The sequence below is a fragment of the Sarcophilus harrisii genome, chromosome 4, assembly GCF_902635505.1.
Source record: "Sarcophilus harrisii chromosome 4, mSarHar1.11, whole genome shotgun sequence".
Taxonomy (NCBI): Eukaryota; Metazoa; Chordata; class Mammalia; order Dasyuromorphia; family Dasyuridae; genus Sarcophilus; species Sarcophilus harrisii.
In genome coordinates this window covers 418,411,471-418,437,729 of record NC_045429.1, presented here as the reverse complement: position 1 = coordinate 418,437,729, position 26,259 = coordinate 418,411,471, and the positions used below count along the sequence as shown (strand labels likewise).

The following is a 26,259-nucleotide window of genomic DNA, read 5'->3' as shown; positions in this document are numbered from 1 at the left end:
CCTTAAAAACTTTTTATTATATTGTATATCTGAATCATAAAACTGGTAGAAAGGATCCAGAGAATGGGGCATGTGGAGAAGAGCTAAGGGATATATGGAAAGAAAACAGAAGCAATGAAAAAAAGATTCAGAAAAAAAAATGAAAGCAAATAAGACTATTTAGCTTTTATAATAGAAAGCTATGAAGTGTTGAATTGCCTTCCAGTAAAAATCCTTTTACTGGAAACTTTTTTTACTCACAACTCCTTTTTACCCAAGAAATTTTTATACAACCCTAGCTATATAGTATATAAAACAGATATGCAGATCGAATATTTACTGATAATAAATCATAAAAAAGTATTTTAAAACAATGGTTTGATATACATATAGTTTTACCATTCCTTAAAGACAAAAGTCTTGTTTGTGCTTGTTTGTTTTTACATTAAATATTGGCAGAATATTTGAATACCTTTTGTTTTTCATGATGTCGACATTCTGTAATAGGGGTTGCTTTAGAAAGTGATTGTGTCATGTGTGTGCTAATGGTAGGAAGTAAAAAGTGAGGAGAGTGGAGATGGAAACTAAAAGCAAAGAACAGCCAAAAAAAATAAAATTAACATAAAGAATAGTTTATTAACTGTCAGGCAAATAGGCAAAGGAATGAGCTACTGGAAAGAAGCCGTGGGTATGGTCATATTCATCATAGTCCATGCATGGGCTCTTACCAAAGTTAGAAGAGGTTGTGAGGATGGGGAGAAGAGAGGGGATTGGGACAGCAGCAGTAGAAAGCCAAAGATGTCTGCCTGAAGAATTAAGTTCCATGTCTTCTGATGGAGCAGAAAATAGAGGAGGGATGTTGGTAGATGGTTTTCCTCCATTATCATCCCAAGTGATATCAATCACTAGAAAACTTTAAGAACGATCACCAGTCCTCAGTGTTTAGACATTCATATCTGTAAGTCTATTTGATAAGAGGATTGGTTCGGATGATCTCTGGAAGTTCATTTATTCCTTCAACAAATAATTATTGAATTGAATTATTGAATGAATCAAATACTGTGAATACAAAGAATACAATACAGAGAATGCAAATACAAAGATGTTATATAAGGCATATGTACAAGGCCTTCAAGGAGTTTATAATCCATCAGGGGACAGAAAATATAAACATAAACAAACAATGCATGGCAGAATGTGATAGTGATGTTCTTTCACTATATAAAACTTTCTAATTAGACAAGTACCCCCAAATTAAATAGGCTGCCTTGGGGGTTAATAACTTTCTCAGCCCTAGAGTTCCTCAAGCTGGGGTTAAAAGACCACCTGTTAGGGATATCAAACAAGGGACTCATGTTGTAGGTAGAGGTCAGCCATGTTGACTTCTAAGATCTCTTTATTCGGTGATTCCATAATGCTATGATAGATGATGGTCCAAGGACTGTCATCCTGGCTAATATTTGGATCCAGATTCTCCCTTCAAATTACACAGGTGCCTCATCCTTTTTTGCTTTTAATTGCAAAGTCTTCTAAGAGATTCTCATCTAAATGCTTATGAGCATCTTGGCTTCTCTCCCCCTCGGGACCTGAAGGTAAAGCAATTAGAACAGACTCTCAACTTTACATAGCAAAGCAGAGTTGGAGCTGTTGAACTGGTCTCACAGGATATCCAGTTGCCAAAATTAAAAAGTTCAAGGTCAGCTTCCTTCTGAGTAGAGAGCTTCTCTTTCTACTTAGAAATATCTGGCTAAGAATTATAACAGAAACAAGATAGGGTGAGGGGAGGGGACCATTAAAAAAAATGGATGGTCCCTGTGCTTTCAGACTGGTTCAATGGACTTCAGTTAGTTTCTCATTTACTTTTTGAATCATGAAGAAGGAAAGTATTATTTTTATGCAAGTTTGAGAAAAGCTCATCGGTATCTATTTTGTGTCTAGGATCGACACATGGCTGAATATTTCTCTTCTGTAAATCAATATTTAGCACTGTGCTAGACATATTGGTACTTAATAAGTAGTTGTTGAATTCATCTTTTTTTTAAATTCTGATATACTGAGCTTTAGTGGTGTTTATAACTCTGGCTAAGAACTTTTTGAGGGATTATATATTTAGAGCTAGGGAGAAAGGGACTTAGAGGTCATTGTGTCTAATCTCTTCATATTACCTATAAGAAAACTGAGGCCCAAAGAAATTATGTACCTTGAACAGCTCACATAGTAAGTGTCAGAGGCAAGCTTGAACCCAGTTCTTGATAATTACAAGACCAGTACTCTATCTATTACACTATGTTGCTCTCTTAAAAATTTAAGAGCAGGAATTCTTTTTTTTTTTTTTTAATAATAGCCTTTTATTTTCAAAATATATGCAAAGATAATTTTCAACATTCATCCTTGTAAAACCTTGGGATTCATTTTTTTCTCCCTCCCTTTCCCCTTCCCCTAGACAGCAAATAATCCAAAATATATTAAACACATGCATTTCTTTTATACATATTTCCACAATTATATAGCACAAGAAAAATCAGATCAAAAAGGAAAAAAATATGAAAGAAAACAAAAAGCAAGCAAAACACCCACAAAAAGGTGAAAATACTATGCTGTGATCCACGTTTATACACACACACACACACACAATTATATTTCTTTATCATCAGTTTCCTTGGTATTAGTATTGTTTCATGCATTTCAAAGCATTTTTCTCAGAAGGCATCCATAGGCTTCACTAATCTACCAGAGGGGTCCATGACTCAAAAAAAGCTCTGCCTTAGAAAAAAAGTTTCTTGAGAGATCAACTAGAGAATATGGTCAAGAATCACAGAGAAGGCATGAATGGGATTAATTTTTACAAGTGGAGGGAGTATCTACAATATTGATATTATAGATTCATCAAAATATAGGATGCTATTTCATGACTATGGTTCCCCAATAAATGTATTTTTGAAGAATTTTACATGAATATCCTACAATTTATACCATTTTCCTAGTAGCCTTGAAATTTCACCAATCTCTATGGATTTCCCTTCTTTTCCTTCCATCTTAGAAGCAGCATTGATATATTTACTACTTCATATTATAAACATTGTTTCAGATGGCTTTGAGTTCCTAGAGATCCTGAAACAAGTCGCCAGAGACAATACCAACAATCCTGAGCTGAGTATAGTATGGATTGACCCAGATGATTTCCCAATGGTAAGACTTTTATTTATTTATTTTTTTTCGCAGTCTCATATTTGTAAGCAATTTTGATGCCTGAGGCAAGTTCTCTGAAATACACCCTCACATAAATATTTTAAAAGTTGGTAAGGGTGGAGGAGTGGGCAAGACTCCAGCACACTGTGAAGCAACTACTAGACATGGGAAATTATGGGATAGAAGGGTAGGAAGGGCAGGCTCAGAAGAAAATCATCTGTGGTGAGGAAGTATATCAAGTAATTACTTCCTATTTTAACTAACTACTCTTATTAACTAGTTGCTAAATTTAGGTTTTTTTCCCTACACTTCTGCTCTGGTTATATAAGGGCTATCAGCACTCTCCCAATTTTGGTGTCTCCTGGCAAGGCCCTTATTGCTCTGCCTTAGTTACACTTCTTTTTTTTTTGGAGGATTGGGCTAGAAAGAATACAAGAGCATGAAGCAAAAGAAAAGTAAAAGATCATTTGTGTAAACTGAATAGAGCTATTGGAACTAAGATTATCTGTGTCACTGAGTGGTGGCTTGGTTATCAGGGACAATTATGAATTTAGCACCTTACAGAAACACAAGAAATTGAATTGGCAGAACCATTCACTCCTTGGACATCAGAAGCTGGAAACGCTTTTCAGGTCTCAAAAGTAGCAGGTTCCAAATTTTTTCTTTTTTAGTTTCAAGACTTATTTACACTCTTAAAAATTAATTGAAGATCCCCTTTTCCCCCATGAGCTTTTGTTTATGTGGATCATGTCTAATGACATTTGCCATATTTAAAATTAAAACATTATTATTAAATTATGATGAAAATAGTCTTGCCATTATAATAAATAATGTTATTGTAAAAATAGTTTTGACCTTAAGAACACTCTAAAAGGGTCCTGGGGGCTCCCAGTCCACAATGTTCTAAAAAGTGGGCTTAGAAGGTAGGGGCAGAGAAGAGGGAGCGGAGAATCACTTATCCTAAAAGCTTGGAAATGTGTTTCCTTTTTTCTTTTTAAAATTATTTTTGGAATAGAGGAGCATCACATTGAGGTAAACTGAACAGGTAAGTGAGAGAGAGCAGAGATACTGTTCTAGATAACTGTTCTTTGGAACAGACATCAGGGTTATGTTGCTAGATGGAAATCCTTTTCAGTATCCCTACTAAGCATCTGTGTGCTCCCCCAGTGGAAAAAGGCTTCTAAGTCACACCTGGATCTGAAGGGTCCAAGATAGCAGCTACTACTTTCCATCACTACTCATGGGGCCTTATGGCTTCCACCCAATTTCCCCACTCTCACTTCCATCCCAGACACAAGAGACTCGGGCATTATTTTCTCCTCACAAGCCTACCTACCTTTCTGAGGAATCTGGAGAGTTGGGAAATGGATACCAGAGAGGTAGAGTTCCTTTAAGGTTATGCTTTCTAGGCAACTGACCTCCCAGGTCCAAAGAGACTTTGGCCATAAAACCTGGTGAATAAGAAGTGCCAGTGGAGTAAGGACCAGAGAATTTTAGATTCAGAGGCCATTTGGTTCAAGCTCCTTGTTTTTACAGAAGAAACTGAAGGAACAAAACACACTTTTTTCACTTTATTATTTTTTCTTTTGCAACATGGCTAATGTAGAAACGTGTTTTGCATGACTTCAAATGTATAACTGATATCATATTTCTAGCCTTCTCAAGTGTCAGGAGGGAGAGAATTTGAAACTTAAAAGTTTAAAAATTAAATACTATTTCTAATTTAAATTTTAAATAAATTTAAACTTATCCAAATAAACTTAAATTTATCCAAATAAATTTATTGTCATTTATTTAAATCAAATTCATTCATCCATTAAATATGATTTGTTTAATTATATATAAATAACTAATGTAATCACATATAAATAAATAACATAAATGAAAATATAATTAAATTATATTTGGTGATTAATTGTTAATTAAATAAATTTAGTTATTTGCTTAAAAATAAAATTAAATAGAAATTAAAAATTAAATATATATTAAAATTTTAGTATACATTTTAATGTTAAATAGATATTTAAAATGTCTAGCTTTCTCATTTCTATTGTAACTGGGAAATATTTTTGGAAACAAATAAAAATGTATTTTTTTAAAAAAGGAAACTGAAGCACAAGAAAGATTTATTGTTTTGTCAGCTGGTTCTAGGCCAATCACTTAACCCTTAATGTCAGTATTATCTATAAAAAGAGTATAATGATAGTTGAATCAAGGTTTGTTATGAGGAATAAATGTATTTTGCAGATCTTAAAGTACTATATAAATATTTCTTATCATCATGATTGTTGTTGTTGTTATTGTATAGCCCCAGTGTCTGGGATTTAAACCTCTGTTTAGGCACAGAGGAGAGCATTTAGGAAATCCTACATGCTTTCCCCTGTGTCTACTTTCTCCCTGCTCATCTCAGACTCATCTTTCCACCTTGTCTAACCAGGATGAGCATAAAGGGCCCAATGGTCCTTTTAACTTACTGAAAAGTGCACTAAGTGCCCCACCATGAGAAGCCAGCACCCAACATTTTCTCTTGCTTCTGCTCTCATTTCCAATCCTCATGTTTTCCTTTTCTACCTGGTGAAGGGGTCTGGAGGTCCTAGAGGACATAGGCATTCCAGGTTATGTGAGTCATTTCTATTATTTCTAGTCCTTTGCCTTGCCTTTGGAAAGACAGAGAGTAGACTGCAAACAAATTATGAGAAACTTTCAACCCAGGAGAGGAGGGCCTATTTCTTTGCCTCTTTGTGTATTTGAGTATAGGTCACAGCCCAAGTGCAAATACTGACTACTGTCAACAGCAGACAGCTTTGCTGGCTAACATTCAATCTAGAAATGAATAGACTGGGTTTTCTCATTACTTGGGTGTGTCCCCCATGCACTTGAAGTATTAAAAACAGTAAATCTTGAAGGATCCTCATAAATTTGGTTTATTCTTCCTAGTCTGAACAAGAGCCAGATTTAAAACTCATTTGGCCAATTTGATTTAAAAAGAAACAGAAATAAGCCCCCCCACCCCCCACCAAATAAATTAAAGTAAAATAAAAGCCACAATCGCTGGCAAGAACAAGAGGCTTCCAAAGTCATGACGTCAGTGTCCCGATGATGAGTACTAATCATAATTTTCCTCTTTCCTTTTTTAATCATATTTACTAAGGGTTTGTCTATTTTGTTGGTTTTTTCATAGAACCAACTCTTCGTTTTATTAATTCCATAGTTTTTTTTTTTTACTTTCAATTTTATTGATCTCTTCTTTTATTTTTAGAATTTCAAGTTTAGTGTTTGACTGAGGGTTTTTAATTTGTTCCTTTTCTAGAATTTTTAGTTGCAAGCCCAATTCATTGACCTTCTCTTTTTCTATTTAATGCAAGTAGGCCTCTAGAGATATGAAATTTCCCCTTATTACCACTTTGGCTGCATCCCACACATTTTTGTATGACGCCTCATTATTGTCATTTTCTTGGGTGAAGTTATTAATTATGTCTATGATTTGCTGTTTTACCCACTCATTCTTTAGTATGAGATTATTTAGTTTCCAATTATTTTTTGGTCTATTTTCCCCTGGCTTTTTGTTGAATGTAATTTTCATTGCATCGTGATCTGAAAAGGATGCATTTACTATTTCTGCCTTACTGCATTTGAGTTTGAGGTTTTTATGTCCTAATATATGGTCAATTTTTGTATAGGTTCCATGAACTGTTGAAAAGAAAGTGTACTCCTTTCTGTCTCCATTTGTACTAATCATGATTAAAAAATACACATCAACACTCTTTTCTTCCAAATGTCATAAGGCTTTATTAAATTTCTTTTAGCTCTCGATCTCATTTAAATGAACTGTTTTATGTCTGGAGGTCACCCTTACTCAGCATCTTTCACATTCTAGACAACTATTTTGGTCAATACTTAATAGGGGACTTTTCTAAGACATCTTTCCAAACCATTCACATTTTCATCCATTTTCATAGTACCCAGTTCTTGTCAATTTAGTCTTACTAAACTTTAGTGAACTTTAAATCTGTTGGCCTTTTCTCTCTTTTCAGACCCTAATTCTTTACTGTTCCTCACATCTTCACACCTTCACATATCATTTCCAATTTCCTATACTCTACCACTTAACTAGAAATTAAGCAAGCAACAAAGTATTAGTCCAAGAGATCCAGATCTTTCTTTTAGCTTCTTTCATACCAAAACAGCATCAGTCTCTCTGAATACTGGACTTTTTTTTTTTTAACATTCTTATTATTTCTCTACATACAGAATAAGGAATTTTCAAAAGTCACATTAAAAGAAAAGACAGAGATAAACATCCCAAATTACTATCCTTTAATTCTCAGAGTGGCACATATACAACATGAAGGAACATGGGACTATGTCAACTATATATTATTAAACTGTTCCTGTATTACATATATATTTGTACCTTTTTAAATGTGTCCCTCCCATTTCCTCAAACATTAGAAATGTCTCAAGGGCTGGGATTGTGTCACTTATTTCTTCTGACCACTTAATTTACAGCCAGAACTGGTGGGAGAAAATCTTTTAAGTGACTTTAACTAGCTACTGGGAAACCTTGTAAGAATAGCTGTAGAGTAACAGACTTGTCTAGCTATGTCCAGTGGATCTGGTGATGGAAAGTTTATTCTGTCTCCTAAGTGTATTTTTTGTTGTCACAGCTCATTTCCTACTGGGAGAAGACCTTTAAAATCGACCTGTTCAAGCCACAGATTGGAGTAGTGAATGTAACTGATGTAAGTAGTTTATACTCGAGGGCTATGTAAGAACCTCTTATTTATATCGGTCTGTGACCGGATGTGGCTGGGAGAAGTCTGGTCCAGATCTTATAACATAGAGTGAGAACTGAAAAGGGTCTTAAGAGACCATTGAGTATAAATCCTTCATTCTGTCTTGCCCTGGATCATTTAGCTAGTAAGATAGAATTTAAATTCAGGTGTTGACAGTTGGGAAGGGAAGAGGAAGAGGAGGGAGAGAGGAAGGGAGAAAGGGGGGGAGAAGAAGACAAGGAGAGAGAAAAGGGGAGGGAGAGAGAAGAGAGATTGAGATGGACAAGGACAGACAGAGACCGAGAAAAGAACAATTACTGTTTCTTCCCCCTCTTCCCCAGTTGAGCCATGTTGCTTGCAGCCTTCCTTTCCAGCACCAGTAGCTACAGTGGATATAAATGCAGCCTTGTTCTCCAAAAGAACATTGTCTCTTCTGGCTCAAGTTAAGTAGGGATAGTTGAGCCATAAGGGAAGAGGCTTTTTCCTATCAGTCCCTTCCCTCTGGAGCAAGTGAGAAACATAATTGAGCTCTTCTGTGTCTTTAATTCAAATCTCCTTAGTCTACATTGTAATTAGGGTAGATAAAGTTGGGAGAAGAGGGGTAGTATTTAGGGTCTTGCTAATACTTAGTGAAAAGTCTACATTTTGGAAAGCCCTGAGTCCTTGAATGTATAGAGCTTCTCTTCCAAGTGTAATTTAAGGGAAATTGTTTGGATAATTCAAGTCCCTTGAAAAACTCCCACAGATTTTAAAGGGAATAAGAGAAACAAAGAAAGAATCTGGAAGATCTATTCACCAGCAATACAGAAGTGCAGACAAAGTTACAGGAGGAAAAAAGGATGAAAGCTGATAGTTATTGAAAATAGAGAGGTGATAGTCCTTAGGAGATGGGGTACCTTGATGCCCCAAGAAAAGCTGGGTGATCCTTTTTGAGGGTGTTATACAGGATATTCATGGATAGGTATGAGTTGGATTAGAATTCTCTAAGGTCCCTGCAGACTCGGAGAAGCTTCCACTTTCCCATCCATTAACTCCCACTATTTCTTTATTGTAGGCAGACAGTATCTGGATGGACATACCAGATGATGACGACCTACCTACAGCTGAAGAGCTAGAAGATTGGGTAGAAGATGTACTTTCTGGGAAAATAAATACAGAGGATGATGACAATGATGGTGAGGATGATGATGATGATGATGACGATGATGACGATGATGATAACTCTGAAGAAGATGATGATGATGATGACGAGGATGATGATGACAGTGATGATGAAGATGACTAGCTCTCATGGCAGATATTCTCACAGACACTGAACCATTTTTATTCATTATTCTTTAAAGACAGAATGGGAGATAGGAGCAGGCAGTCCTAAAGAGTTCCTTCCCTTATTTTTAAGACCTACTTTTCTACTCCCTTATTATCAAGAATAAGAAAACTCACCAATTCCTTCCTAATATAAAGTGAGGAGCTGCTTGTGGATATAGGTTGGGAATAGGAGAGTGAAAAGGGGAAGGATAGGGAATATGTCCGGTTTTAATGTCCTGACTCATGTCTTAAGACCAGACATCCCAATAGGACAAGGAAAATCATTCACATCTTACTTGCATTTAGCAACTTATTTCTCTTATCCCTAAAATACAGGGGTCGTGACAGTGTCAACACCTGGTGTCTTAAGAGAAAAAAAAGTCCTCTCATATCTATTCTCAAATATACTTTTTATAGTTGACTGTGACAATAACAGAAATAGGGTTTTGAAATACCCACCCATACAGTTATCTAGAATCAGGTGCCATGGGAAAAACTCCTTAATTAATTTAGGAATATACTCCCACATTAGGTAAATATTCTCAATTAACTTAGAACCCAAACTCAAGGCAAACTCAGTATGGCCCATGTTCACCATGTTCATGGAAATGGGTGAAATTTTGAAACTTTTAAGTTTGCTAAAAAATCCATTTATGATATATTTTTTCAATATCAAAACATCTATTTCATTGGATGATAGTTACAATATTGACACTTTCCTCATCCCACCCCTTTCTCTATGTCTTCTCTCTCACCTCAAATGCTCTGTGGATGAGCCAGATATAATTTTATGGAAAATTCTGTACCTTTGTATGCCTGGAGCTTCTTTATCATCGCATTTTTTTCTTTGTGGTAAAAGCAGTTTTTTTTTTCTGACATCCTATCAAACTGAACTTTCTATTAATTAACACTTCTACACATCTCTAGTGCAATCAGAAACAAGATTTATACTTGTGCTTCTGAAGCACTGTGAGATCCTGAAGTGTTTTCTGAATCATCAAAGAAAGCTTAAATTATATTCAGTATAGTTGTAGTGTTGTTTGTTTTCAGTTGTAGTGTTGTTTGTTGCCTTTTCTAATTCTTTGAAAATTGGCAACTCATATATGAAGATTATTAGCCAAAAAATTTTACTAATGAGAATTGTTTCTTACCCAATTATTCTGGGCAAACCAAGTTAGCCCTATTTCCTCATTTACTTCTCTGCTGTAAAAGATTCTGGTACTCTGTTCCACAATATGATATGAATATTTTTCAAGGTCTGGATATACTGGCAGGCCTCTAAGATTGTCTGACCTTCAACAGAATATCATTTTGGACCTTTGTGGACATGAATCAGCAAAGTAGTTGTTGAAACTATTATGCTAACTGGGCTTTGGTCCATGTGTCCATCCTGTCCCTACATCTGGGATGACACTGACTCCTTTTAATCTTTAGGCTTTTATTCTCAGGGAGATTTGCTAAGCTTGCCCCCTCCACAAACATAATTATCTTTAAATTGTGTTACTATGTAAGAACACTGGGACATTGCAAGATAACTGAAGAGTAACAAGTGAGAATGATATAAAAAGTACCATCCAGTACACATATGATTAGAAAAGGACTATTTTTATGCCTCATGAACATTAAAAAAAATCAGAAAATGAGTTCCAGGGCTTTGAGAAGATCCTTTTGTAAAGATTTAGGGAAAAAAAATTTCACAGTATACAAAGATGGGGAGGGGTTGTAATCTGTTTTGGTGATCCATCAAAAGATTAACAGTCATGTCCCAAAGTCTATTTTGTTTTCTTTTAGGACCTCAGACCAACAATTAGTCTTTATTATTTTCCAGGGTCGAGTGCAACAAAACTTTTCAATCAAAGCCAGGCAGAGTCCTTCCTTTTGTCCTTTATGGTACGTCTATGTTTAGGGATGGAGCTCCAGTAATTTTCCCCACCTCTTTTATTCAGTGGAGCCTGGAACAGCATAATTCTTCCAGTCTCCTTTTGGAAATAATAGCCAGGGTGATAAGCATTAGGAAGATAGGGCTATCCATCATGTTTTGGGAAATGGTTCATTGTTTTATTGTCAAGAATGAGTAAAACTTTTAAATTGTCTGTAAGAATAATAATTCTGTTTTAACATTTCAAATTGGCTTTTGTCATCTTTATATACTAAGATTGTATTCTGATCATTTCTTCATTTTCTTTGAATCTGTGAGGTCATCTTTTAATTGAAATCATTAAGGGCATATTAATTACACACACAATATGGTGTGGTGGAAAAAGATTGGATTTAGAGCCAGACACCCTGGATTTTAGTTCTAGCTCTGATACTTTCTATGCACCTCTGGGTTGTCTGATGATTTAGTCTCCTCATTTATAAAATGAGAATAATCATACTTGGGCTGTTTTTTTTTCCCAGAAAAATAAACAAAAATGGGGCAACTGTTTACTTGAGCATAAAAGCCTTTAGTGACAGGTTGCCCCTCTTTTTGTAATTTTCTTACTGGAACTTTGTATCCCTTGGGATTCCATTTGGGAAGCCCCTCATGAAGAAATTTAGATTGTTGGGAGGTCTTGTCATGCTAGTCACTGACATGTCTCTAGCAGTAGAAATAGCACTAGCTAAGGCTTTCCATTCAAGGATTTTGTTTCTGGCCTGAGCTCCTGGAGTATTTTGTGGGAAAACATGACAGTTTCTTTCTTCAATGTCAACCCCCAAAATACCTCTCTCTTCTTTGAATAATAGCCAAAAAATTCACGTAAACCCTTCCTGAATGCTGATAGCCCTGTCAGAGAAATGTCCAACCTAGGTATAAGAGAAAAGACTACCACATTTAAAGATAATGATCTTTAATAATAAAGAAAGATATTTTAATAAAAAATAAAGATATCCCCTACTACAGATTAGGTTCTGTGGAATAAAACTATTCTCTGCCTGAGAGATACCTTTTGGTAACAGTGCCTTTTTTTTCTATAAGGAGCTTGTTGCACAGGAGCAGCTAGTGGGTTTAGTGGATAGAGCACCTGCCCTGAAGTCAGGAGGACCCGAGTTCAAATGTGACCTCAGACACTTAACATTTCCTGGCTGTGTGTGACGCACTTAACTCCAATTGCCTCAGCAAAAAAAAAAAAAATTAAAAAAACAAAACAAATTTGTTCCATAAAGCAGTATGAAACATGGTGTGTCACAAGACGGGAGAAATACGTGGGTTCAAATCCCATATCACTTTACAAATTTCAAAGAACCATGAAAATAAGTTCTTACATGTTATTAAGAACTTTAATGTTATGTATTTATAATAACTAATATTATAGATAAATATAACCAAATGTTGTTAAAGTGCTGCTTCTGCTTTTAACTTACTCAGAAGGAATCTGCTTTGTGTGCTGTCTGCATTGCTGACATGGAACAATCAATAGATAAGAATCGTGGGTGAGCTTTGTAGGCACAGGTGAAAGGGGAGCTTCCTTGATGGAGTAATTTGCTTTCAGCTCTTCCTTTACGTGAACATCCCACTCATCACAATTAACACACCTACACCAGTCACCAAAAATAAGCCTTGTGAAAAGAATTAAGTGAATGGCACTTTTCCCTCTCCTAGCACATCTTGCATTGTCTATTTTTCAAATCTCCCCCAATTATTGCAGTGAATCTCTCCTTCAAGACCCAACTCCTGTGCCAGAGGCTTTTCTGACCGTCCCATGCCATATTCTACTTTATGGAGGCTCCTGATATTCCACTGGAAGCATTCTGAATGGGCAGATTATGGTGTTTCCCGTCTTTGTGAAGTCCCACTTACCAGCCTTGGGACCTACTTCTGGCTTGTTTCCTTTGCTCCAGGAGGAGCCTGGAGCCATTTCTACATCCTGGATCACTTGTCCCAAAGGAGAAAGGGACTAGTTCCAACTAGTAACGAGTATGGTTGCCAAGAACAGAAGGCAGAAGCCACGCAAGGGTGGATCCCTGTCTAGAGCAGTGAGCAAACGAGTAAAAACAAATTCTGGCCTTTTCCCTAGATTAGCTCCACTAATTCTGAGCCTTAATATTGCTGCCTATGGGAATTATAATTTAGATTTTTTAAATGGGAGTAGTGAAGAAATATAAAAAAAGAGAATTGAGTTTTTCTGGGTCTTTTACTATGTAAATAAAAACTTGTGTAATTCTCTCTAAGACTTGGCGGTTTTTTTAAGAGAAGCTGGCACTATGCCAGATATCAGGCTTTATTTTTTGGTGGGAGGAAATAGATCTTTAGAGTCTCCTATGTGTAAGAAACCAGTATACAAGAGAGAAAAGTGAGTATTTAAAAGTCCTACAAACACTTTTCATTAGAATCTCTAGGGATTTGGAGAAATGCTTCCAGCACTGTTGGGAAAACTTGTATGAGAATTAAAGGATGTAGGGGCAGCTAGTTGTGCAGTGGATAGAGCATCAGCTTTTAAGTCAGGAGGCCCCGCGTTCAAATCTAGCCCCAGACACTTAATACTTTCTGGGCAAGTCACTTAACCTCAGTTGCTTTAGCCAAAAAAAAAAAAAAAAAAAAAAAAAAAAAAATTACAGGTCCTTCAAGTCAGGAGAGAGCCACTGACATAAGGGTTCCAACACTGTTAGAATCCATTGATATACAGAAGGTTCTTAATAAATGAAATGCATAGAATTTATTACAGGGAAGCTCTTGAGTTCTGCATACTGAAAAGATGATTCCAGCAATATATCAATTTAAAATTATTCCTTTCTAGCAAAAATTAACATGATATGGAGTTTGTTTTCTATTCTTCATGTACATTAAACCAGATTCTATTATTCCAATAGTCCTGATTTTTTTTTTAACCTACATTTTGCAATGGAGTACAGTGGAAAGGGTTGGATCTGGAATTGGAGAATGCAATTTGAAATCCCAACCTCATCACTTACTACCTATGTGAATTTGAACAAGTCCCTTCAACTCATCTCTAAAATGGGGTTTGAGTTAGATGGCAGGTCCCCTGCCACTCTATCTCAAGGAACTTTTGCTCCTACCTTTAACAAATGAATCATAATTCAAGTTATTAATTAATAAAGTAGAATTAAAAATAAAATAAAATTAAGCTAAGATCCCATGTTCCTTGAAAATCAACTACTTTCCGGAACAAAATTAACATAGCATCAAAAAAATATAGTGACACTAACATATTTTGGATTTGTTTATTTTCCAAGATTTACAGTACAAAATATGCAAAGTGTAAAATGTTTTATTTTATTGGGAGAGGAGCAGAAGGTAGGAAAACAAACAAACAAACAAACTAGGACTTGTGGACCCAAACTGAAACAATCTCAGGATGCTAGACTTTGTGTTCATCACAGACACTAAAATTTTGCTACCAACTTCACAACTAGAAAAATTTAATTTAATAAAAATTTTAAAGATAGCAATTAAAGTTACATGTGCAGATAGATGCTGGTTAGCATTGATTCAGTCTTGTACACGTTGAAAACAAATACACTGAACTCCACATAGTTTGTGTAGGAAAAACGCACAATCAGGCTTTGTCATACCCAATGACCCAATGGGTGGAAGGTGCAGCAGTTGTAAAATTATTCCCTAGGAAGCTCTGGATCAAAGCTGTCGTTGCACAAAGGCTTGTGGACCTTTGGTTAGTAGTTACTTTTGCTGGTGCTGGATTCTAGGCTTTAGCCATTGAGCCCTGGCTCTAGTCAGGTATGACCAAGCTCATTCTGGCTCCTGGGTGCAGGTGGCTAGCAAGAGACCAAGTGCAATGTAGTCGCTCTTAGTTACAAACTGTGAAGATCACCTATTTCTTCTGCATTCTCCCTCCTCTCTACTCCAAATGTAAGGAACACATGTGTGAGAGGGACACTGACCACAGCCCTGAGGCAGTTGACTTTGCACAGCCCTCCCTCACTTAAATCCAATTTACTTGTGCGTCATGGAATCATCTCTTCAATGTCACGTCTTCTTCGAGAACAATGGACAGACACCAACTCCAAGTGTAATTGTGCTTTTCTTGCCCAGGTGTGCGCACACAAAAAAATTGAGCAAAAATGAAATTTTACTTCAAATGCACTAGTGGACATTTCTTTTTAAGCATACACAGTGAATCATCTTATAAACTGAATAAACTCTTTCTTGTCCCCCATCCCACCTCCCAAAGGTCCTTGGCAAAGAATGGTCTCAGACCCTATGGGTTGCCATAGTAAGATTTTATCGCCAGTGGTCAGCCTCTCGAGCCCAGCCTGAGTGCTCTACACTGGGACCCACAAGATGCTGAGAGGTCTGAAGGAATCCCTCCAGCACTATGGGGAGGACCCCGGTATCCGCGTCTCATGGAGTCATGGCTGGGGGTGACGACGGTGACTACATCCATGAGATAAGTGTTGGGTTAGCAACTTTCCATTTCAGATTTTCACAGGGGACCAAGCAAGGATGCATGTTCAAAGCTCATTGTTTTCTGACTAAAAACTGCTAGAATTGAAATGGGGCCACCAAGTCTTTTTCATGTGGGTTCCTGGAGTGATTACTGGAACAGCTGGAATTCTGGGCCAGTTTTCACTCAACTAAAATGCGCCACCCGTGGGGGAAATGTCCTGAGCCCCCATTATCAATTCCCTGAGTCACAACAGCCCCTCCACCCCCACCTTAGAATGGAAGCTTTGATAGGCTGTTATTTTTAACAGAGCCTGATCAATTGTAAGAATGAAGAAATAAACACACATTCATACACACAAGACCAAAGACAGTTATACATTCATTTCTTTTTCACACAGACATTTCTCCAGAAGGAAGAAAGGCCCTCTGAAGGGAGAACTTTGGAGGCTGCTCTCATTTTTTCTCCAGTACTCAAGATAAAAGCTTCTTGCTCTTCTAAGGGCTGCTTGGCAAAAGAATGGACTAAGGAATGGAACATGAGTGAAGTTCCTTGAATTTTTTACAAGGGTAACTTTAGTCCAACCACAGATTCTTAATTATTATTAATTCATTCACTTACCAAGCAATTCTGTGAGAGCCAGTTAACTCATGTATCCCAAATTGGGGGGCGGGGGAGGGATTTAGAAAATTTGGAGGTCTTAGAACTTGACCCTATTAAAAGGATTTATCTGGTAGGCAAGTGATCACAAATTCAAAAGATTGGGATTTGGGATACGGTGGTAGGAAAAAAGGTCAATAATAGGAAAAAAAAAAGTTTGCACGTTCCACAAATCCCATTTTTCCAGTAGTTTTAAACTCCTCCCTCATTAAAATAATAATAATAATAAAAATAAAAACACACAAACAACAATAAACTACAGCACCCCTGCCACAGAATAGCAGAGCTCACAGATTTGAGTTTGGCCCCATTTTCTGGTTGGATCAAACCAGTGATGCAGCAGTGGGAAGAAGGGGAAACAGGAAAACCTCAAAGCAATCCTTTGACAAAATGGGTAAAGAGAAAAATTATTTCCAAGAATTACAAATCTTTCATTCTGACTTCCTCTCTGTTCTCTCAACAATTATCATTTAATACCTTTGAACTACTCAGAAGAAATAAGAGGTAGCAGGACTAAGTGGACAGACTACAGGACTTGAAGCCAGGAAGATCTGAATTCAAACCCTACTTCAGAAATGACTAGTTATGTGATAGGGAGGAAATGACCTTTCTATGTCCCAATTTCCTTCACTATAAAATCAAAAGGGTTGAACATAAACCCTAAGATCCCTTTCAGCTCCAGATACCTATTCACATTTACAGTATGGTCTATGGTTTATAGGTGATGCACAAGGCAGAGTGGATATTCCTGCACTTCCCAGGCACTCAGCCAGGCCAGTTCAATTCCCTGTGATCATTTCTCCACCTCTAGGACATAGGGAGAAGAATACCAGCAGAGCTGGGCCCAGAAGTGGCCTGGGATACAGAAAGGCACGAGGCTGAACCTAGAGAGATAGTCTTCCAATCCAAGAGGAAGGAGGTAGTGGGGAATCATTGCTGTTAGGTGGGAGAGCACAGCCCCAAATTCACTGTGGGTCAAGAGCATTTAGAAAGTCTTCCAAGGAGAGCTCAGATCTGTAGCTCCCACCTTCAGGTCATTAAGACCAAACCAAACCTTTGACATTAACTTCAAGCAACAAGCTGGGACCTTGAGGTTAATGCTTCCCTCTTTCCAAGCCCTCAAATTGTTGGAACTATGGACCCCAACCTCACTCTGTAATTTTCATGCAGGGCTCTGTTATAAGTTACAAAGTGTGACATTTCCCTGGTACTTCCAATAGTAAATAATTTAGGACTCGTGTTTTATGGGAGGATAGGTAGTGTTCCTAGAAGGCTCCAACGTAGCGAGTGTTCTACAACAATAGTAACTGTTACACTGGGATTTGGTCTCTCATATTTCACTGACTTTGGTAGGGGTCTTGAAATACAGAAATGTTCTACATGCAGCTAATTTTATTGGCTCCAAGTTTGTTTTAAGGGAGTAGATTCCTATCTCACATTGTTATTATTGGGAGAAATCAATGTGACTTGGCTTCAGAGATTAGAAAATAGAAATGGAAGCGTGGGAAAGAAATTAGTAGTAGGAGGGTGGGGAAACATTATTTTAAAAACAAAATCATTGAATGGCTTGTATCTCTCAAAATCTAGTTGGAGAACCACCAAGAGATGGTATACAAACACATAACTGGGGATACAAACATGGATCCATGCATTCTTACACAGATTCTCACCTATATCCCATAGATATAACAAATTTGTGCTCTCTTTCACATATACATTAAAATCACAGACAGGAACAGAAGCACACTAATGGATGCAGATGTTTAAACACAGACGGACTCTTTCTATTATGGAAACCTATCTTCTATTCTCCCTGGGCTACAATTTTGTGTCAAAAGGGACCCTTTTATCCAGCCCCAAGTGGCTAAGAAATTCATTTAGTCCATAGCTGCAAGGTAGATGTATGGTAATCAATTTGCAGACCAAGACAAAAATGATGTGGAGATAGACACAGAAATCGTGGGGAGACAGAAATGAGTATGCTTCCCTTTTGTGAGAGAATATACAGATAAAGGCCCAATCATGTAATAAAAAATACCATCACAGCCCAAATCTCTATATAATAAAAAGGATTCTCAAACATAAGCCAATAGTCTTGACACAACAAAATCTGAGTCACACCAAATAATGTGAGACATTTTGCCATATATTATAAACAGATTTGGCTTATATACAGGTTGGAGAAAATGAGAGAGAATAGATTATTAGGTTGGCAACAGGAGTTGGGAGATCACTTGAGGTATTGATAGAATTTGGAACACAAAACTTTTTTTTAAAAAGACCCAAATGTTAAAAAAAAAAAAAAAGTTTTAACATGTAGTTGGGGGAAAATAAAATAAATTGAAGCTAATCTCAACTTTCCCACTGATTATCCCCTGTGATATTGGCTAAGTTTCGTCACTATTCTGGGTCTCTCTTCATAGAATTAGGAGAATGGACTACATAGTCTTTATAGCTCCTTCTAGTTCTTAGATTCCATTTCTCTTGAGCTCAGTCCTTCAACTTTTCAAGGGGCAAATAAAAGCTTGGGTGCTTAAGATAATACTAAAGACACAAGAGAATTGGAAACACTCAAAAGAGCTGGCACTTAAGAAGTATGCCATATCTTTTGACCTGTATATGAAAGACACATTTGATTTTAAGTTCTCCCTTAACAAATCCCCAGGGAAGAAAAATCAGACAACATAGTCTTTATAAAGTCTGGGAGCAGTCTGTGCATGTGTACTTTGTAAACTTGAATGTTACAGTTAGTGGGTACAACAGAAAGTAAAAATGGCATGTAAAGGCAATCTGAAGCCTCTTTTAGTTAACTACACAGATCCTTTATCTTTGAGATTTATATGTGAATATATATATATATATGTAATATATACATATATATGTATATGTATATTCCCCAGTAGCGTCTTTTTTTTCTTTTACCTTTAATTTGTCATAGGACCTGTCAGAAGGATTCAATGAGAAAATTCTTAACAGCTGTATTGTTTCAGCAAGTTGCTTTGGAGTACCATATGCCAATGGGTTTTATCACATTTATTCTCTAAATCTTAAGAGATACAAATATAGTATCAAATATAGTGCAAAAGGACTTAACTTTATCAGATCTATAAGAAACTCAATCCAAGTTAGCCCTAAAAACCCAAGTTCTAATTTTTAAAAACTGATTTTGGTTTTCTTTAGAAAACCAAATAAGTTTCTATATATGGTCTGAGTTCAAGGGGAAAATGAGTTTCTCAGTTTCAGTCTTTCCCAATAGTGCTGGGAATGCACAAATGATAGTCAAAGCTTTTAAAGAGAATGAAAATAAACTCCCCTATCACTGTCTTAAGGCTGGAGAAATTCAAAGAAGAAACTGCACTAATAGTGGGCAGAAAGAAAGCTCAATTTAGCTTCTTCCAGGTTAGCTCTGAAAAGGCTGATTAATATCAAAAAGGAATTCTTTTTAAGGACCAGAACTTTTGTCTTGCCAGCATCCCCTTAAAAGGCATGGGATTCTATGCCCTTTAAAAGCAAACATATTTATTATCCAGCAGCTGCCGATCTATCCTGCACTTGACTAAGATCCCATTCTCACACTACAAAATATATTTCCTGAGAAGGTGCCTGAGCATTTTAAGCAACTTCCAGTTTTGAGGGCAAAATCCCAAAGGAAAGCAGCATCATGGGGTAAGTGATATGTATCTCCAACGAAAGCCAGACGGGGGATGTCTTAGGAATTGAATGGTAAATTCTGACACTGAATAAAGTCAAAGATTCTCCCTTTTCTATTATCCATTTCACTGCAGAATTAGAACACTACCAACCCAAGAATGTAGTCTGATAGTAACAGGTATCATGATAACCTCCAAAGATTTTTTAAAACGATTCATAAAATACCAAACAATCATAAAAACATACAAAATTGTTCTTAAAATTAATGCACACTGGATGCTGAAATCATTTTAGGCAATGTAACAGAGGACTTGAAAGACCTGGCTGGAAAACAATACTGAATACTTTAAAATAAAATTGCAAATATCTGTGGTGGGAACATAGAAGCTGAAGGCATAAGATGCTCCTGCTTCAAGATGGCCCTGTCTGAGACACAGTGCTAAAAACTTTGCACTCCCAGCAGTGCCTTGACAGGTTCTGGTTTGTTTCAGCACCAAAGTTGATGATTAGCCATAAGACAGCTCCTCCAGTTATATAACTGGGTAAGGAAACCCCTGAAAACAAGCTACATGTAAGCAAACTAATTCTGATTCACCTAACTGCTCTCTCTCCTACCTGTTGCCACTCCATTCCACCACAGAAATAACTTAAAAGACCACAACAGGTACCAAAATATCTTCCTTTCTTCCTTGTAGTGACTGGAGGCAAAAAGTCACACAGTGAAGATGGTCAGAAAATAAAGCGGAATTGGATGTAATTAGCTGCCATTACAGCAAGATATGGTTTGATCTTTGTTAGCAGGGCAACCTTGGAGGAAGTCTTGTATATTTATATTCTCATTCTCTAATTCTCTCTCTTTTCTTTTCCCCCTCTTTATTTCTCTCACCCTCTCCATCCCAACCTGGATGACACTCAATCATACCTTCCCATCTTGAAACCACAGCTAGTAGTTTATGTCACTAATAGGAGTTTCATAATCTCTCGTTGAATCAGAATGGAATTCTCCCCTGGTGATGGCCTATCTCGGAGGTGAGTAAGGATGCAGGACGAAGGGCAGGGAGATTTATGTGAACATCTAAGTAGCTATTATGAATGGTTTCAAGTAAAGAGGGGTCAGAGAACCTGGGGTTTTACCCTATTTAATCCTCCCAACTCTAAGGAGAAGAGCCAGTAACCACCACCACAGACCAAAAGGTGCTCCCAGGCAAGACGGAAGCAGGGTTAAAGTAAGACAAACAGAGCAAAGTAGTTATCTTTGGGGAGTAAGGAACAGGAGTGAGGAAAGAGCCACAATTCGATAGTGCACTTATTCACTGTGACTTCTCTGAAGGACCGGAAGGCAGCAAAGATGAAAAAAAGAAAGGCATTTTGTGTAATGGCCCATGGCCTACCATGAGGAAGTGGGCCAGGCAGACCAACCTGGGCCAGTCAGGATCCCTTTGTTCCAAGGGTGAACTCTAGACCTACCCTGTGGGGATACACCAGGAGAGTTACTTCGAAGATGGGCATTTCTGTAGGAACCTGTGGGAACATGAAGGAAACCCAGGGCACAGAGTGGAGGATGGGGGAGGTGGGATTTAATGACACTGAGACAGAGGACCAGCTGTTATAAGGCAAGGTTCCCATGAACATGCCAACTTCAATTTGGTTTACAGCTATCTATAAGACTCTGGCAAAAAAAAAAAAAAAAAAAAAAAGAGAGAAGGCTTTTGTAGGACGGTCAGCCACCGGAGCATGTCTCTTGTTGTCTTTCTTCAGGACAAGTGTCCCCTCACTTCTTCCAAATAAAGTGCAGATGGTCAAAGAATACTGGTCTGTCATCTGCCAGTTTCAGTCAGCATCAGAGAAACCAAAACCAGAGAAAAATCCCACAATATAATATATATATTTTTTAAAGCAACAAATATAAAACCTTTAAACTGATGTCTCAGATTGTAAGCGAAGAACAAATTTATGAGATTTGGGGTCTATGAATTCTTCAGAAAGCACGATGAATGGGATTTTCTTCACATTAATTACAAGGCTGAAGTCCAAGCACTTAAGTACAAAAACAGCTCCATCCCTTAGTCCGTTTGTGACAGCTTCTTCACTAACAAGTGTCCACTGCTTAGAGAACCATCGATCCTTGTCATACTGCAGGGTTGGGCCGGCATTGAGGTAACGCTCTAGGAATGCCTGAAAAAAGAGGAAAAGCTCATCAGGGAAAGAGAAAATATCACTGTCCAACTGTTGTCTGGTTCTGTCTTTTTCAGTTGGGCTGCCATTTTTATCCCCAGGGACACCATTTCTCCCCTAGTCAAATACAACCTTTCAATTAGAATACATTTATATCTCCTTGTTTTCCTACCAATTCACTGGAACATACTGGGGAGGGGAAGGGACTACCCCAGAGCCATCAATTGCAGATTTTCTCATTCCTCTTTTGTGTGTGTGTGTGTGTGTGTGTGTGTACATATTCACACACTTGGGTGGATGCACACTTAGGTTTATGGAATGGAAAAGAGATGTTGGAGAAAGAAAACCCTTAATAGGAAAGGAAGGATAAAATATCACAGAGGAGGAAGGATGAAATATCACAGAGGATTTAGAATGTATACCAATGAAAAGTCTACCACAGAAATCATGAATCTGTATAAATATTTATCCTGCATATAAATTCTTTCATATACATATTTGTGTGTCTGTTTTTTCTCCCATTAGAATGTAAGTGCTTTGAGGGCAGGGACTGTCTTGAGTCTTTTTAAATCCCCAGAGTGCACACAGTAGTTGCTAATAAAAGTTTACTGAGTGATTGATTGACTGACCTGCTAAGTTCACAGAAGCAACACTAAGATACTAAGATAGCAGCCTGTGATAGATGAAAATGTTCTTCCTTCATCTGTTTGGTTTTAACTGGCAATTCTGCTGCCTTGAATTTCTACTTTGTAAGAGCCAGTTTGCAACCTACATACACCAGGGCCAAGGGAATGGGCCATCTTAGGATCTGAGGAACAGAATGTGCTCTATTGCTCCATGAAGGTCTAACACACACAGTGAGGACATGGCAGAAAGGCTTCTGGAAGCCAAAAAAAGGAAAAACAATCACTGGAAAGCATGGTCGTAAGGATTCGATTTTCAAAGATCAAAACAAAGAACCATCAAGGATGTGCTAACAACAGTGATTGGAAACTTCAGAAGATGAAGTGGAAAGGAAATAAATAAGAACTTAATTTCTTTCCACATGAAGGAATCAGAAAAGAAAGTCCATCAGCCATGTTCACAGTGGGTGATTACTGAGAGTAATAAGAGAAAATAAAGAGCTTGTCTCAAGCTTAGGTGCACAGGTCAACAAAGCCTAGATGTACAGGACTATTAATTAGAGACTGCTTGCCCCAAGCCTTCATGTTCATTTCTTTTATTAAAGAGTTAGTCTGGCATAGTAGAACAAATTCTGGCTCTAGTATTTAACGTCCTGGGTTCAAATCCTGTCTGTGACTGACAAAAACATACCCAATGTGCCTTCCTCACTAACACATTCACATACAGCCAAACGAGGGACTAGTTTTAATATAAAGGATGGATGGGAGAAACAATATCTTACCACACTTGGAAACCAAATTTAAAAGATATCATTTATTGTGGTTTTAATAATAAATGTTATTTATCTCTTCCTTTTCATGCTTTCCTCCTTTCTTTTTTGAGATTGAATCCTTTCTATTTTGCTGAGGGTGAGAGCACAGGGGCCACTCACAGAGCTATTCCTCTGCTAATTGGATGTGTTGGTTCACTCCTTAAGGCAGCTTACAACCTAATTCTGACCCCCTCCCAGAGCTTACAACATTTTTGTTATTTTTCAGCTGTGTCTGACTCTCTGTGATTTGAAGAACAGTTTTCTTGGCAAAGATGTTGGAGTGATTTTCCATTTCGTTCTCCAGCTCATTTTACAAATAAGGAAACTAAGGCAAACAGGGTTAAGTGACTTGCCCAGAGTCACACAGGAAAGATGAACTTTCCTGAATCCAGGCTTAGCATTCTATCTCCTTGCCATTTAGCTGCCTGCTCACATGTTAGTGCCAGTTATTATGGTCACCCAATCAGTTTTAGCCTTATTACACCTCAGAACCGCCAAGCTCAAATAAGCCATCGATCTCGGCATCCTCCAGGAGCAGAATGACAAGTGTGCGAGGGATCACACCCAGCAAAAAACTTTTAACTTACTTTTTCTTAGAATTTTGATGTCCTAACCATCCCTACCATTTCAGAGAGGTGAGAGAAATGTGCTGTGTCATTATTATCTGCAATCTGTTCTCTGAGTAGAATGCAAGCCCGCTGAGGACAGGGATAGCCGCTTCCTTGTTGGTTTTTGCACCACTCATCAGTCCTTAATAAATACTGGTTAAACTGAAGCCGGTTTTACAGGTGAGAAATGAAACATCCAGCCACGCCAGCTGTTTCAGCAGCCAAGGGCTGGGAGCGAGGGAAGGACCCGATGGCTGGCTACCTTGGGGGTCATGTTGTTGGTGATGCAGAAGGCCAGGTGCTGCAGGATGCTCTCCATGGTGTGATAGTGCTGCTGCCGCGTGGTACGCAAGTACTTCTGTAGAGCCCTGGCCATGGATGGGAAGATGGCCTGGGCCGCCTCTCTGGGGTCCATCACCTCACCAGGGACCTTCTGCTGCTCCTCTGCCTGGAGCCGGCGGATGTGGACGAAAGCTTCCTCCACTGCGACCACCAGCCTACGGAACACGGGAACCAGGACATCACCTCAACAAAAACGTCTCTAATCCTTCTGCAGAGCCCAGCCCTCCCTCCTCCCTTCCTTATCCCCACTGCCCCAACAGACACAAGCATTAGCGACTGTCATTTGTCATTTCCACTACTGGCAGCTGGCACAATGAATAAAACTGGAGTTTGGAAAAGCTTCGTTCAAATTTGGTCTCAGACACTTATTAACTGTGTGATCTTGGGAAAAATACTTCGTCTCTGTCTACCTCGGGCTTCCTTATCTGTGAAATGGGGATAATAACAGGACCCACCTCCCAGAGGGTTGTAAAGCACAGTGTCTGAAACATGGTAAGTTCTATAGAAATGTTAGCTATTATTATTACTTACAATCTCTTTGGCAAAAAGGTAGGTGGCAGTCCTGGATTTGGAATCATGAAGACCCGAGTTCAACTCCTCCCTTCAATACCTAATAGTTGTGTGGTGGCCCTGAATAAGTTACTTACTGTTAAGTGCCTCAGTTTCCTCATCTGTAAAACGTGGATAATTGTAACTCCTACCTGGTGGAGTTGTCACGAGAGTGAGATAATATCTGTAAAGTGCTTTACAAACTTTAAAGCACTATTATTATTATCCTTATTATTTACTTACAGAAGAGAACCTAAGAAATCTTTAGCAACAAGATGGCTGCTACAACAGGATATGAATTAGGATTTAAAACTCATCTAGTCCAACTCCTTCAGTCATCAGATAAGAAAATGGAGGTCCAAAGACAATGAATGACTGGGCTACCAAACTGCATGACCAGCAAGAGAATGAAACCATCATCTAACTGCTTCAGAAAATCATTCAGAAGAATGAGAGCCTGGAGAAGTGATCGTGGAGCAATCAATTCCAATTAATCAACCTGGGATTTGAGGCTCTCCATGAGCAGGCACAAGTTGACCTTGTTTAACTTTATTTACTATTATTACTGCCTTTCTTATGCTCTCAGTTCCAGCCAAAATTGACTGCTCGTTCCCCCCAGAACACACGTAATGTTTTCCTAACTCAGGGTACCTTTATAGACACTTTTTTTTTTTTTAAACGCCTGGCTTGTCCTGGTCTGGTCCCAAGCTCTTGGATGGTCACCTATCTATTAAAGTCCAAAGACCGCCACTCCAGGATGCCCTCTGACCCTTTCTGTCAAGAATGAGTTTTTACCTCTCACATAACCCCTCTACTGACATATCCTCTCTCTGATATTTCCACACATCTATGATTTCATTAATTCAACATAATTCAATCAAAATATATTAAATTTGATTTATTTATTTATTATTTTTCCTGAGTTATATTTAACTTTAACTTTTTAATCCTGAGTTATATTTAAATTTAACATTAACAAAAAATTTGTGTTTTTAAAGTTTTTGAGTTCTTGATTCTCTTCCTTATCCATACCCACAATTAAGAAACCATATGTGAAGTTATGCAAAACATTTCCATAAAAATCTCAACCAGCATATATTAAGCACCTGCTTTGTACCAAGTACTAAGGATATAAAGGATGAGTTCAGAGAAGCTAAATTCTACCAGGAGGAAAAAATAAACATGAGTTATAATACAAAAAATATACATAATTGGATTTCAATACAAAATATATTATTGGGAGT

At 37.7% G+C, this 26,259-nt stretch overlaps 2 protein-coding genes across 6 annotated transcripts in view; one reads left to right on the top strand and one right to left on the bottom strand.

Annotated features, from left to right (window-relative positions):
• The window catches only part of CASQ2 (calsequestrin 2), a 112,723-nt gene extending 101,345 nt beyond the window's left edge, over positions 1 to 11,378 (top strand). The window contains exons 9-11 of the mRNA XM_031967358.1: positions 3,068 to 3,168; positions 7,836 to 7,910; positions 8,998 to 11,378. Coding sequence (XP_031823218.1) covers positions 3,068 to 3,168; positions 7,836 to 7,910; positions 8,998 to 9,228 — 407 coding nt within the window. The 3' untranslated portion in view covers positions 9,229 to 11,378. The remainder of the gene's footprint in view (positions 1 to 3,067; positions 3,169 to 7,835; positions 7,911 to 8,997) is intronic.
• Positions 11,379 to 14,400: 3,022 nt separating this feature from the next.
• Positions 14,401 to 26,259, bottom strand: part of VANGL1 (VANGL planar cell polarity protein 1) — a 68,135-nt gene continuing 56,276 nt past the window's right edge. For all 5 annotated transcript variants that reach the window (XM_031967355.1, XM_031967354.1, XM_031967353.1 and 2 more), the window contains 2 exons: positions 24,387 to 24,621; positions 14,401 to 22,081 (listed from right to left, as the gene is read on the bottom strand). In XM_031967355.1, coding sequence (XP_031823215.1) covers positions 21,821 to 22,081; positions 24,387 to 24,621 — 496 coding nt within the window. In that variant the 3' untranslated portion in view covers positions 14,401 to 21,820. The remainder of the gene's footprint in view (positions 22,082 to 24,386; positions 24,622 to 26,259) is intronic.